The sequence below is a fragment of the Giraffa tippelskirchi genome, chromosome 1 (assembly GCF_054371585.1).
Source record: "Giraffa tippelskirchi isolate mGirTip1 chromosome 1, T2T-mGirTip1v1.2.pri, whole genome shotgun sequence".
In the NCBI taxonomy this organism is placed as follows: domain Eukaryota; kingdom Metazoa; phylum Chordata; class Mammalia; order Artiodactyla; family Giraffidae; genus Giraffa; species Giraffa tippelskirchi.
In genome coordinates this window covers 164735864-164752653 of record NC_137275.1, presented here as the reverse complement: position 1 = coordinate 164752653, position 16790 = coordinate 164735864, and the positions used below count along the sequence as shown (strand labels likewise).

Genomic DNA, 16790 nt, shown 5'->3' with positions numbered 1-16790 from the left:
GATGCACACACATGGTGGCCACACACACCAGGAAAGCTGTCTCCCATAGCTGCCTACACCTGGAAACTGGCTGCCACCCAGTGGTGGAAAGGGGCAAGGCTTAAGGGTACTAGTTAACAGTTAGTTATTAGTTGCTAACAAAAACATTTTGCTTGAAATTTCAGATAGGCTGCTCTTTGGGACAGGATGTGTTTGGTTTTAAGGTTGCATTTTGCTTCACTGGATTTCCGTGAAGGACAGGCTCCTCTTCCTAAGTTTGAAACTGCCACCCTGGAGAGCTGCTTCCAAAGGCACAGCACCACATTCCAGCAGGAAGGTGGCATTGTCCTGACTGGAACAGTTTGCTTGGTGGCCCAGTTGTGCCCCAGTTATATGCTACTTGTACACTTGATAGATTTCTAACCTGCCAACAGTAGTCTCCTTAATTTGAGGTGATTTTCCAGCAGTGAAAGATCTGTTAGGATGACGGCTGTAGCTGTGAACCAGAGAGGATGCAAGCCTTAACCTTGGGTTTGATCTTATTACTCCACACTCTAAATGATCAGAATAGATAACACTAAATTTGGGAGGATAGAGAAGAGCCTCATTTAATAGACTAATTATTTTAAGTTATAATTCAGTAGTAACATCGCCATGGCACCTCAATTCAATTCAGCTTTTGATTGGCTAGTGGCAGAAATACATCTCAAATTAGCTTAAACAAAAGTTGGAGTTCATAGTAAAGATTTGGGGATATCTCATGTAATCATAGGGGGCTTCCCAGGCAGTACTAGTGGTAAAGAACCCACCTGAAAATGCAGGAGACACAAAAGACTTGGGTTTGATACATGAGTTGGGAAGATCCCCTGGAGGAGGGCATGGCAACCCACTGCAGTATTCTTGCCTGGAGAATCCCATGGACAGGGGAGCCTGGTGGGCTACAGTCCACAGGGTTGCAAAGAGTTGGACAGGACTGAAGTGACTTAGCACATGTAATCACAAGTAGGTTGTAAAACCAAATTATTAACTGGTAATGTATGTTGTGGGGCCTCCTGGATAGTGGGAACCTTAATTCAGTCTTATTTAAACTCTGTCTCTATCTATGCTGTAGTCTGTGCTGATTCCATTCTCTCATAAAGCTGGAAACAAAAGCATTGAGAGGTCCCCTATTTCACATTGCAGCTTCTACCATGGAGGGTCTATATGAGTCAGGGCTCAGTCACAGATAACAGGAACCCCTCCTATAAGTTTAAGCAGAAGGCAGAAGGATCAGGTTTTACCATGATGCCTGCTCCCTCCATCATTCCTAGAATTAGGTGCTTACAAAATCACTGGAAGAGCTGGAGATATAGACACCACGATGAGCTTCCAGGAATAACTTCTAGAACAATACTATGTATTTGCTGCCAAAATCAGAAGCCTTCCCACTGCTTCTGCTGCTCTCCTTGCAAGGAGAATAGATGTCTCATGTTCTGCTTCTGACACCCCCAAAGCTAAGTACCAGCCATTGGGACCTCAGCTACCTCAGTCACAGAAAACTGAACATCTACATACTATGCTCACCCAGAAGTTCACGACATGCACTTCTGCCTTCTACATCTCTCAGGAGCCTCTGTTTGGTATCAGTTAAGTTACATGAAAACACAGCTATAAGAGAGTCTGGGTAAGGATGTGCAGAAATAGGAACCCTTGTGCATAGTACATGGGAATGTAAAATGGTGCAGCCGTTGTGGAAAACAGTATGGAAATCCCTCAAAAAAAATTAAAAATAGAGCTACCATAGGATTAAGCAATCCTACATTTGGGTATATATCCAGTTAAATCTTAAAATAAGATCTTAAAGAGATAACTGTACACCCAGGTGCAGTGAAGAACTACAACAGCCAAAATTTGAAGTAAGCTAAATGTCCATTGATAAATAAAAGGATTTTTTTTAAATGTGGTACGTACATACAGTAGAATATTATTCAACCTTAAAAAAGAAGTAAATCCTGTCATAGGCTACAACATGGATAAACCTTGAGGATATTATGCTAAGTTAAATAAGCTTACCATAAAAAAAATACTGCATGATTCCACTTGCATGAAATACTTAGAATAGCCAAAATCAGAGAGACAGAAAGTAGAATGGTGGTGGTCAGGGGCTGGGAAGAGGAGAAATTGGGGAGTAGTTCTTTTTCTTTTTTTAACAAGTATAGAGTTTTGCACTTGCAAGTGGAAAAAGCTCCAGAGATCATTCCCCTCCCCACACATGTGCTTGCATATGATAATTTACCACTCCAAAGGCAGTAAGGCCTCATGGGTATGCATTTCCCCCGGAACAGGGAATAAGAAAGAATCCCTATAAACTCCAACTAACACAAAGGAAGCTCTCCAAGTCCTGCTCCATGTAGACTTCACCTGTATAACCTAAGTGAGATCAAAAGCAATGTTCTCTATTTTCAAAAGTTGATAAAACAGAGGAAAATTTGTAATTTCAGTCACATTGGAGAGTCTAAATTAGAGGTTAATTTGGGTGTGTAAATGGGTTTTAAGTATTCATGATAAATATTGGGTATATATACCTATGTTGTTGTTCAGTCACCAAGTCGTGTCCAACTCTGCGACCCCATGAACCGCACCATCCCAGGATTTCCTCCTGTCCTTCCCTATCTCCCGGAGTTTGCTCAAATTCATGCCCATTGAGTCAGTGATGCTATCTCACCATCTCATCTTCTGCTGCCCTCTTCCCCTTTTGCCTTCAATCTTACCCAGCATGAGGGCCTTTTCCAATGAGTCAGCTCTTCGCATTAGGTGGCCAAAGTATTGGAGCTTCAGCTTCAGCATCTGTCCTTCCAATGAATATTCAGGGTTGATTTCCTTTAGGATTGACTGGTTGGATCTCCTTACCGTCCAAGGGATTCTCACGAGTCTTCTCCAGCACCACAATTGGAAATCATCAATTCTTCAGCACTCAGACTTCTTTATGGTCCAAAGTCCATATTACTTTATAATTTTCAGTAACTTTCTTCTTCTGAATCTTTCCCATCTTATCCAAGTCTAGGAAGTTCTTTCATAACAAAAAGGCCTGTTAAGATCAAATGATGACTGTTTTCCTAACAGAAGTAAAAAAAATTTCAATATACTATGGAGAATTATATTGATTCCCTGGAAAACAGAAGAGGTTTCAGTCATTTTATGTCCATGAAAGAATTTTTTTTCTTCTAATTAAAAGCAGTTCTCATGACCATGACCAGGCCACATAATGGTCCTCCGAAGATATTTGTGTCTTAACCTCCAGAACCTGGAAATATGCTACAGTACTTCACATGGCAAAAGGGATTTTGCTGACAGGATTAAGTTTAGAGCCTTGAGATTGGGCATTTACCCTGGATTATCCATGTGGGCCCAATCACTTGGGTTCTTAACATCTGAAACCCTTTCCTAACTGTAATCAGAGGGTGACATGACCACAGAAGGGTCAGAGAGCTGTAACATTGCTTCTGGCTTTGAAGATAGAAGAAATAGTCAAAAGCCAATTGATATAAGTGGCTTCTAGAAGTTAGAAAAGGTAAAATATTAATACATACATATACTTCTCCCTTGGCCAGGCTCCAGAAAGGAAGGCTTTCAACACCTTAATTTTATCCTAGTGAGACCCATTTGGACTTCTGACCTCCAGAGCTGTGGTGGTGGTAGTTTAGTTGCTAAGTTGTGTCTGACTCTTGGGACCCCATGGTCTGTAGACCTCCAAGCTCCTCTGTCCATGGGCTTTCCCAGGCAAGAATATTGGAATGGGTAGTCATTTCCTTCTCCAGGGGATCTTTCCAACCTAGGAATTGAACTTGGGTCTCCTGTGTTACCTGTACTGCAGGTGTGTTCTTTACCACTGAGCTACCAGGGAAACCCAATCTCCAGAGCTATATAATTATGAATTTGTGTTAAGTCACTAAGTTTGTGATAATTTGTTATAGCAGCAGTAGAAAACAAATATAATGACAAAAATGAACTTCACAGAGAATATTTAAAAAAAAAAATACATGATGACAGAGACCATGTGGGTGAAGTAGGAATATTCTACCCAATCCTGGTTTGATTCCTAGGTCAGGAAGGTTTCCTGGAGAAGGGATAGGCTATCCAATCCAGTTTTCTTGGGTTTCCATGGTGGCTTAGATGGTAAAGAATCTGCCTGCAATAGGGGAGACCTGGGTTCAATCCCTGGCTTGGGAAGACCCCCTGGAGAAGGGCATGGCAAGCCACTCCAGTATTCTTGCCTGGAGAATCTCATGGACAGAGGAGCCTGGTGGGCTACAGTCCATGGGGTTGCAAAGAGTTGGACACAACTGAGTGACTAAGCACAGCACAGCTGCTGTTCTAGTAACATTCACTTGTGGATGGAACTCAGAACTTTTTTTGCATAAGCTCATTACACATCTTGGTACTGTGAAAAGCAAGGACAGAAATACAACCAGAAAGAAATGGAAGGCACACTCTTTCAAATGTTCATAAAGGGTGACTATGTTTTATAAGTTACATTATCTCATTTCTCATCTTGTTTGAAGTTACCAACCTTGTCACCACTGAGTTTTAGGGTGTCAGGGCAATCAAGTGTCCACCCATAAGAGGAAACATTAAATATCACACACAGCCCAAATAAAATGACAGAAACTGAAAAATAATAGCAGATTCTTAAAAGAAGGATGATAACAAAAGAGTCAGGACCATGAGGTCCAGCCCCTTCACCTGGGAGAGCTGTCCTCCTGTGCTGGCCATGGAGGACACAAATTTTATTTAATTTGCATCATACAATTAGAGGCTTCTAAAACTTTGAAATAAAATAAAATTGTAGGAAATCATGTATTACCTTTCCCAGAACTGTTTTTCTTTCTTAAGTTCATCATTGGGAGCTACTGCTGCTCCATTTTGCCTCCTTAAAGCTACAGTGAATATGTTTCTCATGAGATGACATGGAACCACTATTAAAGTTATAGGAAATAAACAGAATACATCACAATCATGAGACACAGGACTCTAGTTATGAGGGTCAGCCTGTCTGATCAGACCAACCACTATATAGTCATCTACTTGCATAGTTCCTAGAAATCTCAAGAAGCACAGTTAAATATACCTTCCCAAATCAACACATGTACACCCACCCTATGCACATGGTCACAGCCACCGAGCTCTGTGAAGCCTTGCTTTGTAATATAAACTTCCCAATACCATGGCCATAGGTGATTGGTCTGGGGGTGGGCAACTGACATAGATTAGTAAATCAGAGTCTCTTCTCTAAGAAAGCAGACCTGGAGAAAGAGAGAAAGAGGTTGGGGGTGTGGCGCAGACAACAACAGAGAGAAATTTTCCTGAAGAATCACAACTATAACATTTAAACTCAAAGGCTGTTGGAAAACTAGTTTTTTTCTATCAGTTAAATCAAACAAGTAGAGGAAACTAGACTGTAAAAAGAAAGAAGGAAAAATGAAGCAGACATAGAGACACACTCTTGTGGTTCCCTTCTGCTCCTGGCTTAGCTGCATCCCTACCCTAGAGTATTGTAAAACATCTCCTTGCCCTTTCAATAAATTATTTTGCTTTAGTTGGTTTGAATGGGTTTTGTCCATATACAACCAATCACTCATGACAAATAAGGCCCAGTGCTGAAGAGTGAATCTGAGTTGTGAGGACATGGCTTTGGGGTAGAATGCAGCCTTGGCAGCCCACTGTCTCACCACCACCATTAGTGCCTCACTTCTTTTTTAAAAAATTTATTTATTTATCTATTTTTTTTACTTTACCATATTGTATTGGTTTTGCCATACATTGACATGAATCCACCATAGGTGTACATGTGTTCCCCTTTCAGAACCCCCCTCCCACCTCCCTCCCCATCCCATCCCTCCGGGTCATCCCAGTGCACCAGCCCCGAGCACCCTGTATCATGTGTTGAAACTGGACTAGCGATTCGCTTCACATATGATAATTTACATGCTTCAGTGCCATTCTCCCATATCATCCCGCCCTTGCCCTCTCCCATAGAGTCCAAAATACTGTTCTATACATCTGTGTCTCTTTTGCTGTCTCGCATACAGGGTTATCTTTACCAATTTACTAAATTCCATATATATGCGTTAGTATACTGTATTGGTGTTTTTCTTTCTGGCTTAACTTCACTCTGTATAATAGGCTCCAGTTTCACCCACCTCATTAGAACTGATTCAAAAGTATTCTTTTTAATGGCTGAGTAATATTCCATTGTATATATGTACCACAGCTTCCTTATCCACTCATCTGCTGATGGACATCTAGGTTGCTTCCATGTCCTGGCTATTAAAAACAGTGCTGTGATGAACACTGGGGTACACTTGTCTCTTTTAACAAGTGGTGCTGGGAAAACTGGTCAACCACTTGTAAAAGAATGAAACTAGAACAATTTCTAACACCATACACAAGAATAAACTCAAAATGGATTAAAGATCTAAACATAAGACCAGAAACTATAAAACTCCTATATATGGAATTTAGAAAGATGGTAACAATAACCCTATATGTGAGACAGAAAAAGAGACACAGATGCATAGAACAGTCTTTTGGACTCTGTGGGATAAGGTGAGGGTGGGACGAGGGAATAGCATTGAAACATGTATATTAGCAGTCCAGGTTCAATGCATGAGACAAGTGCTCAGGGCTGGTGCAACAGGATGACCCAGAGGGATGGGATGGGGAGGGATGTGGGAGGGGGGTTCAGAATGGGGAACACATGTAAACCCATGGCTAATTCATATCAATGTATGGCAAAAACCACTACAATATTGTAAAGTAATTAGCCTCCAACTAAAATAAATAAGTTAATTAAAAAAAAAAACTCCTAGAGGAAAACATAGGCAAAACACTCTCCGACATAAACCACAGCAGGATCCTCTATGACCCACCTCCCAGAATAATGGAAATAAAAGCAAAAATAAACAAATGGGACCTAATTAAAAGCTTCTGCACAACAAAGGAAACTATAAGCAAGGTGAAAAGGCAGCCTTCAGAATGGGAGAAAATAATAGCAAACGAAGCAACGGACAAAGAATTAATCTCAAAAATATACAAGCAACTCCTACAGCTCAATTCCAGAAAAATAAACGACCCAGTCAAAAAGTGGGCCAAAGAACTAAACAGACATTTCCCCAAAGAAGACATACAGATGGCTAACAAACACATGAAAAGATGCTCAACATCACTCATTATCAGAGAAATGCAAATCAAAACCACAATGAGGTACCATTTCATGCCAGTTAGAATGGCTGCTATCAAAAAGTTTACAAACAATAAATGCTGGAGAGGGTGTGGAGAAAAAGGAACCCTCTTACACTGTTGGTGGGAATGCAAACTAGTACAGCCACTATGGAGAACAGTGTGGAGATTCCTCAAAAAGCTGGAAATAGAACTGCCATATGACCCAGCAATCCCACTGCTGGGCATACACACCAAGAAAATCAAAACTGAAAGTGCCTCATTTCTGTAGGCAAATATGCAAGAACTAATAAGAGAAGAAGGCTGCTTTTAAATGCCTCTTTTAAAGATGTAAGGAGGAAGGTAGGAGATTCCCTTGCTAGTTTCAAAACTAACTCTGTTTTACTCTATTTTCTCCTGCATACATCTCAAGAGGAGAAATAAACTAAGGAGCCAATTGCTTTAGTCATTTACAAAAATGGCTACAATTGGAACAAACGAAAGTAGAAACTCTTACTAGTAAGCTAAATAATACAAAGGGCTAACACAGACCAGAATTCATGTGATGATAAATTACTTCATTGTCTCTGAAAAACATCTACTTCTACTTCATTTACTGTGCTAAAGCATTTTGACTCTGTGTATCACAGCTAACTGGAAAATTCTTGAAGAGATGGGAATACCAGGCCATGTTACCTGCCTCCTGAGAAATCTGTATGCAGGTCAAGAAGCAACAGTTAGAACCAGACATGAAACAATGGACTGGTTCAAAATTGGGAAAGGAGTACTACAAGGCTGTATATTGTCATCCTGCTTCACTTCAGTTGCTCAGTCGTGTCCGACTCTCTGCAACCCCATGGACTGCAGCACGCCAGGCTTCCCTGGTCCATAGCCAACTCCTGAAGCTTACTCAAGCTCATGTCCATCAAGTCGGTGATGCCATCCAACCATCTCATCCTCTGTCATCCCTTTCCTATGAGCCATGCCGTGTAGGGTCATCCTACTTATTTAACTTATATGCAGAGTTGCTGCTGCTGCTAAGTCACTTCAGTCATGTCTGACTCTGTACAACCCCATAGACGGCAGCACACCAGACTCCTCTGTCCACGGGATTCTCTAGACAAGAATACTGGAGTGGGTTGCCATTTCCTTCTCCCTATATGCAGAGTACATCATGAGAAATGCCGGGTTGGATGAAACACAAGCTGGAATCAAGATTGCCGGGAGAAATATTAATAACCTCAGTTATGCAGATGACACACTTATGGCAGAAAGTGAAGAGGAACTAAAGAGCCTCTTAATGAAGGTGAAAGAGCAGAGTGAAAAAGCTGGCTTAAAACTCAACATTCAAAAAGCTAAGATCATGGCATCCAGTCCCATCACTTCATGGCAAATAGATGGGGAACCAATGGAAACAGTGTTAGACTTTATTTTCCTGGGCTCCAAAATCACTGCAGATGGTGATTGTGCAGTCATGAAATTAAAAGACCCTTGCTCCTTGGAAGGAAAGCTATGACCAACCCACACAGCATATTAAAAAGCAGAGATACTATTTTGCCTACAAAGATCCATCTAGTCAAAGCTATAGTTTTTCCAGTAGTCATGTATGGATGTGAGTTGGACCACAAAGAAGGCTGAGCTCTGAAAAATTGATGCTTTTGAACTGTGGTGTTGGAGAAGACTCTTGAGAGCTCCTTGGACTGCAAGATCAAATCAGTCAATCCTAAAGGAAATCAATCCTGCATATTAATTGGGAAGGCTGATGCTGAAGCTGAAGTTTCAATATTTTGGCCACCTGATGAGAAGAGCCGATTCATTAGAAAAGATCCTGATGCTGGGAAAGATTGAAGGCAGGAGGAGAAGGGGATGACAGAGATGGAGATGGTTGGATGGCATCACCAACTCAATGGACATGAGTTTGAGCAAGCTCGGGGAGATGGTGAAGGACAGGGAAGCCTGGGGTGCTGCAGTACATGGGGTTGCAAAGAGTCGGACACTACTGAGCGACTGAACAACAACAACTCTGAAAATTAAAATACGCATATTCTCCCTGTCCCCAAAACATACAGAACTTCTCTCTCTCTCATACACACACACACACACACACACACACACACACACACACACACAAACACACACATCCCTTTCTCAGTCTTAATGCCTCATATCCCACTCTGACAGTTCATGGGTAGTATGACAGACTCTCCTAAGATCACAGAAATGATCACATGGCAGAGAAATAGCTGTCAGATATAATGATACAAAATCTGACCTGAGCTAATATAGAGCATAAAGCCAAGATGTGCCTTATTAACTGCTGGTTTCTGGCAATGTCTCAAATAGAAAACAAACCATACGAAAATGCTGTTACACACCTAACGTGAAGTTTAGAGTGTCAGACTTGGAGTCAGGTAGAATTTGTTTTCTGTACTAGCCATACTACTTACCAGCTATGTATTATTCAAGCTCTCTGGACCTCACTTTCAACATCTTTTTTATTAGAGAGATAATATTAACCTCATGGTAGTGTTGCTGCATCAGGCACTCTATAGGTACAAGATAGCCCTGGTGACACCCCATCAGTAAAGGATAAGGAGAATCCTTAGGCATTCTTGGGAACCAAAGGTTCTTTCTTCTCTCTTTTCAGGGTTTTTCTAAGCCAGGTTTTCCTTTCCTATAATTAGGCCTAAAGAACTGCCCCAAGCAAGGAATAGAAAGTCAGTACTCAGGAATCTTCAAAAAAGAAGATCAAGAAACCTATGCATGAGAAAATTTCTTCAACTCAAACCTATATACAATGTAGAGCATCTTTCCATTTTCTTTCCTTTCTTTTCCTTCTCTTCTTTCTCTTCCTTCTTTCCTCCCTTTCTTCCTTCTGGCTTTGACAAGAATTAGAATAAGGAATATTTCACATTTGTCTACTAAAACAAAACAAAAACCCTGTTCAGCTGTTCTTTATTCAATCTAGATTTGCAGACTTGACAGGGCTCATAAAGCATGAGCTTAAATAAATTCTTATTCTCACCTTCATCCCTGCCCTCTACCCTGGCTAATTACCTCCATGACCCTTTCTCCCTTACAGAAAAAGTAAGGATCATGCAGAAGATGCCACCTGGATGCTTCTGGTAGTTAAGTCAGCCCAGCCTGGCTTAGTGCAGACACACTCGTGTGAGTGACTCATGATTTATGCTGGGAGGGGTAGGTGTGCATGTCTCCAGCCCTGTATAATCTTCACTTCAATCCCATGCAGCTATCATTTTACTTTCTCTGTGGGTAAGGAATCTGTGATCAAGAGGGACGGAATGACTTTCCCAAAGCCCCATATCTATCTGACTTCAGAACACTGTGCAGGCTCAGTATTCTTAGCAAGGATAATTCATATTATGTCATTCCTCTGCTGGAATCTTTTCAATGGTTTCACATCACACTTTCAGTAAAATCCAGACTTCTTCTTGCAGTGTGCAGAACTTACCATGATTTGGCCCCTGACTTCTTCAAACTAGCCAGTCATTGACAATGAAGAAGGCTGACATAATTTTGCTAATAGGATGAAATATGGTTAACATTATATCAAGTAATAAAGTATAGTGTTTAGTATGATTTTTTTTTTGCAGTGCAAAAATCAGTTGTCTCTACATTCTTGCTATCTGCCAGAATCATTTACATTGCAATCAGTTTTCTACGAAAGAACATCTATCCTTATCAAATGGGACAATATCCATCAATCAAAAGACAACCAAAAGTATTACCTCTATGTAAGCAGCTAATCCCCAAAGCATCAACTATACAGTGCCTAGCACCCCACTGAAAGGGCATTCAATAATCTTTTTTGCATATTTCCATTCTTGGATAATTTTCCCTGACAATAACTTTGTTGTACCTTGGCTTATAGCTGGGAGAAGATTAGCGTCAGAATCTACTTTCCTGCCCAGAGTCAAATAAAATCCCTGAGTTGGAAGTGGTTCAGTGTAAAAAGAGAGGATTGCAGATTCTGCTGATTTGGCCAGAGATGGCATTTTCTAAGTTCATGGCTCTGAACAATGTCTGGAAGATGACAAGCATTCAATATACATTTGTCAAATAGATAAATGAAGGAACAGAGAGTGAAGGGAAACAAACTGGGGTTTGAATACAATTTCTGTCATTTGCTGACTGGGTAATCCCAGCTAAGAGTTTCCCTGGTGGCTCAGATGGTAAAGAATCTACTTGCAATGCAGGAGACCCGGGTTCAATCCCTGGGTTGGGAAGATCCCTTGGAGAAGTGAATCGCAATCCACTCTTGACTGAAGAATTCCATGGACAGAGGAGCCTGGTGGGGTACAGTTCACAGGGTCACAAAGAGTCAGACACAACTGAACGACTAACACACACATACACACACAACCACAGCTAACTTAATTATCAGAGTCTCAGTTTCCACACTTGGAAGATGGAGATAAATAAGACCTACCTGACAGGTTTTTGTGAAGATTCAAAATAGTGTTTATGAAGCACTGCACATGCTATCTAACATATTTCAGGCCTTCAATACAGAATAGTTATTGGTTTACGTGTAGGGGATACTTACTCTACATAAAGACAACTAGCTATCTCCTGCAAAAATCTTGTGGTGAATTTTCAACCATAAATTCTTCTTTGTTGTTATCCAAATAATCGAAATCATAACCAAAGACAGGAAACCAAATCAGCAAATTCTTGGAAACAAAATAACTGAACTAAATTTTTAACCTAAACTCAACCTAGAACTTTTTTTAACTAAAAAATGTATGGAGAATGTAAAATATATACAAAATTAGGCATCACCACTTCCACCGATCATCAACCCATTGCCAGTTCCTTCCCACCCATTCTCCCCTTCCACATTATTTTGAAGCAAATCCTAGACATAGGAGAAGAAATACTTTTCTTCTGCCATCTTAGGTTCAGTGTCGGGGAAGCCTGTAAGAGAAGGCATATAAATTTATTAGTTTTTAAATTTACTTGCATGTAGAACATCACAGAAGGAAGTGAATGCCCAAAGGAGTGATGAGATTTGAGGCACTGCTTTGAGGTAGATAAGGGATTTCAGAAACTCAAATGCCTTCAGCTGAAAATAATTCTTATGCTAAAGTGACATACTTTGAGATGGCATATCCTGATCCCCTTCAGCATCATATCACCTCATTGATAGACGAAATCAGCTGTTTAAAAAAAAAAAGTTCTGTATGTAAAAGAAATGCTAGGGGGATACAAACTCTCAAAAGAATTGGAGGGGAGGCACACTTGGGAGATGCGCTCCTATGTTGGACAATGCAATTCACGTTAAATAACTGGGTTCAGAACACTCAACCCTGAAATATGGCACCTTGACTGAAGGAGGTTGAGAAAACAGTAGAAGCAAGTTGTTCTCTATGACTTCCTACCCTTCTCCCCTAAAGCAGGTCCTAAGGACCGTCATGCGAGAGGTGGCCTCTCTACTACCAGAGGAAGGAAGCATCCTGATCTTCAAGACAGAGGGCACAGAGAGGAATCTGAATGAACAGGCCTTGCTAAGTTTCCCTTAGCTTACTACGCTTATCTGATAGTCCTTAACTTACCCGTTCCTCCTCAAAATGTGCACTCATCATCAAACCTGGCATAAAAATACTCAGGTTTAATGGTTTTTTCAGATCATTTCCTTAATGAAAGCTCCTAATCACATCAAAATTATATTAAATAAACTTGTATGCTTTCCCTCTGTTCTGGTTTCTGTTAATCTGTCAATTTAACATTCAGACTCAGCCAGGGACCTTAAGAAGGAGGAGGAAAAGTTTTTCCTCCCTTACATAACCCTGAGATTTCAGTGAGGCTTAATTTATATAAAGCTCAAGCAGTAAATTAAGTGTATTTTCTGATCACTTAACTGGAAGTTAGATTTCTGTCTGACAGGCCACTTTGATCTTTCTCCTAATTCTTCCTGGAGGTTGACACCTTCCAGAAACTATACTCTGAGTCACTAAATGCTGAGTCCTCCACAGGATGTGTATTTGGGAGTTCTTCTAGTCCAGCCCCCAGAGTGAGTGAAATGTAAATTCAGCAGAAGAGAAGCTAAGGATCACTCTAATGTTATTCCTAAGGAAACTTTTGTCTCAGAGTGGTAGCTGCTTTAGAGACAACTGAGAGATCAGAGAAGTGAAATCCTAGGTGGAGTGGTATAGTGAGAACTCTTCAGGAAATTTTTGGAGCAGGGGCAGTTAAGAGATACTGACCCCAAATCCAGGAGTATGAAGAGGGTGGGTCACGCTTAATGTAATCCTAAAGAGTCAAGATTTAAATAGTGTAAGAGACAAATGCAAATTGAAAATAAGAGGCCTAATTCTCCCTGGTGAAAATCAGGGAAGAGACTTTCCTCCCTCCCCTCTGCTTTCTTTCACAATTTCTTTCTCTATCCTTCTCAGAGGAATGTAAAACTTCTTAATGACTTTAATTGCCAGTCTCACAACACAAAAATTTCATCAAAGACTCAGCAGCCATCTCTTTGGAATGTAATCCTTAAGAAAAATAAGGCTCATCCCCCAGTGTCCTGGGAGGAGATGGGTCTAACCTATCTAGTGTAATCACCACTCAGTTACAGAAAAGAGGGAGACTGCCCTCTGCCTTTGCGATCCCTTCAGTGGGTTGTCTGTGATGCTCATCACATTCTGGTTTAATGCTTTTTCAACATTAAAATTGTCTCCTTCTCTTCCATCTTTGTAGCAAGATTTTTTGGATTGAGAGATTTTGCTTTTAATTATGTTTTTCCAACGACTACTTGAAACCCAAAGATAGGGAAGAACGTGGGGACCAAGTGCTTTCCTAAAAGCCAGGGAAATGGAAAACATTAGCTCAGATTTTGACTGGAAAGTAAAAACAAACCAGAAAACACACTGTGTTTTCCTGTATTTGAGGAAAACACAGCATGGTAGCTAAAGTCACATATTTTGGTCTTAGATACCCTTCGGTTTAGGATCTAGTTTTACCAATTACTAGTTGGGCAAGGTACCTTCTCTGAATCCCAATTTTCCTCTGTAAAACTGGCACAGCACCTTTCATGAGGGCAAGATAATGCAATCAAAATACTTAGTCCATATCTCCTACAAGGAGTGAGCTCCATAATTCTTAATTATTCATAATGTATAATTATAATAACTTCTAGGTATTATTATAAAAATCTGAATTGTGTTTAAATGAGTGGTGAATTATCTCTGGAAACTAATGGTTGTTGAACCCAATGATTGGCCATGTTTCCAAGGTGACCTAGCCCTGCAATAAATTGTACTGGCTCATAATAGACATGGAAGGAGAGATTTAGGACAGATATAGTGGATTACAGACTGGGATTTTGAGAGAATCACTTTGGGAGATTTTTTAAAAAACTGATTGATTCCTCAGATAGGAGAAGTAGAAAAATATCTATGTGTTTAAAATCTGCACCCAAAAAAGGCCAGTTTGCAGGTGACAATAGACTTAGGTTTGTCACATCCCTGTGGAGTAGGAGGAAATATTTTTCCTTCTGCCCTTCTACTTTTTTGACTAGGACCCCTCTTATGAAAGACAGATTAACAAGACAAGAACAAACAGAAGTTTATTAACATGTATCTCTCTCATATTACATGGGAGAAACTCAGGGATGAGTAAATTCAAAAAGGTAGCTAGAGCTTGAGCTTAGATACATCTTCAGCTAAAACAAAGTAAGAACGGTAGAGGATAAGAATGGTCGAGGAGAGGCCAATTATGGGAAAATGATCAGAAAAATACAGTAAACAAGGGTAAGATCTGTCATGCAGATGCAAGTGACTTCTCCATTAGTTAGCATCTTTGAGGCGTCTTTAGTCAACCTTTCTTTTCCTGGTACCCAGAAAGACACACCCCTACAAATGGTAGTTTCCTTTATAAATGTAAGTTTCCCTCACCAAAGGGTAACTTCTACTCTGTTTTCATAGCTTTTCTTTTGTCTGCTGTGTCTCAAAAAAATCCTTATGCCAAAGAGTCAGTTAAGATGGCATACTCTGGCCTCCCACAGTTATATTTTGGGGTGGTGTATTCTGGCCTCCTGGACCTACTTTTCCATGGTCATCTGACAGATGGCAGGAACAGGAATACTTAGACTTCAGACTCTGGTGTGGTGAGCACCACTCACCCCCAAACTATCTGCATAAGTAAGTATGAATCCCTGACTGTGGGTGGTTCCCCTCTAGGAGTGTATGTCTGGCTTGGCAGAAGACACTTCGGTGCCATTCTCAAATATAAGTGACCTTCCCATCACTCCTGAAATGATTTTTAAAAGAACATAAAATAGACATTATGTCTTAGAGCTCCCTCCTAAGCTCCAAAGTCAGTATTGGAATATGTTGACTATAGAGCCATAAAAACCTCTTTGGGGAGTCAGCACACCTGATGAAAATGCTCAGAATATTTGTCAGAGCTCCCAAAAGCTGATGAAAGAAATGCTCTGATGGGTTTCTCCATAGTCAAGGAGCCCCCTTACAAAGCTGGCTCTGTAAGAAGGCCATAGCTCTGGGACTGGGCCTGCCAGGCTGACTTACAGGTCCACAAATGAGCAAGTCCCAAGCCCAAGCCCAGATAGAAAACTGGAATGTGCTAGGGGAAAACTCTGAGAGGAAGAAAAAGGCAACTCATTAAATTGCGTGCCTGCTTGCCACAGAAAACACTGACAGTTTTAGAGATAGGGTGGTAGTATAATTCTCAGATCCAGAAATACTGATTTCAAGTGAATTCATCACAGGGATGTGCTTCAAAGTTGGATACTGATCCTCCACTCCCAAGAATTCTGCAGGAAACATATGTGCACAGATGCTACACACATCCGTTCTAAACTAAATTAACATGTTCAAGGGGGTAATGAAAATTTAAGGTCTCAAAAAACATCACCAGTGGGTAAGAGAGCTATTCAAAGGGTAATTTTTAACACCTGGGGTTGGAATTCTGAACCTCAGGCTAAAAGATCTGATCCAGTTCTCACTATATAGATCAATCTGTGTTGAACTATGAGTGTTAATCACATTCAATTTGATAATCAATAGATACAATTTATTCTATGTCAGTTTAGCCATAGACTCAAAAATAATAACTATTATTTTAGTCATGTTTGATGCAACTGACAAAAACACTTCATTTAAAAATACATTTGTAGAGCCTATAAATACTCTCCATAACATTGAATTTAAAAATATTTTATAATTGATGGCAAAATTTACTAACTACAACCTACAGCTATTATACTTGTGACATAGTTTTTTCCAACAGAATATAAATAGGCAAATTCCAGTGAGCATTGTGACTTTTTTTTACATTCTGGACGGTACCTAACCACCATGTTACTTCTTATTTCTCATTATTAGCTGTGTTTTCTGATGGATATAATGATGTGAGCCCACAGAGCACAAAACTCTGTTAAAGGTACCAAGGCTTTGTGAACTCTTTCAAAAGGCAACACAGGGCCTCTCACTAAAGCAGGAATAGTAACACACCAATAACAGAAAGAATGTTGGTGCTAGCATTTAAGTTCCTATTCAAGGGTATTATTACTACTAAAATCCTACTCTCACCCTGCTTTCCTTTAATCATATTGATGTCCTTCTTTTATTTTATGAAAC

At 40.3% G+C, this 16790-nt stretch overlaps 1 protein-coding gene across 25 annotated transcripts in view; it reads right to left on the bottom strand.

Annotated features, from left to right (window-relative positions):
* The window catches only part of CFAP95 (cilia and flagella associated protein 95), a 243907-nt gene that overhangs the window by 89836 nt on the left and 137281 nt on the right, over window positions 1–16790 (bottom strand). For 7 of the 25 annotated variants that reach the window (XM_081504771.1, XM_081504750.1, XM_081504787.1 and 4 more), the window contains one exon: window positions 12118–12356. The exons of 14 other annotated variants lie outside the window; for them this stretch is intronic. Coding sequence is in view for 3 of the 11 variants with exons in the window: in XM_081504720.1 (XP_081360846.1) it covers window positions 12353–12356 (4 nt within the window). In the remaining 8 variants the exon portion in view is untranslated. 4 more of the 25 variants (XM_081504637.1, XM_081504611.1, XM_081504665.1 and 1 more) reach the window with 2 other exon arrangements.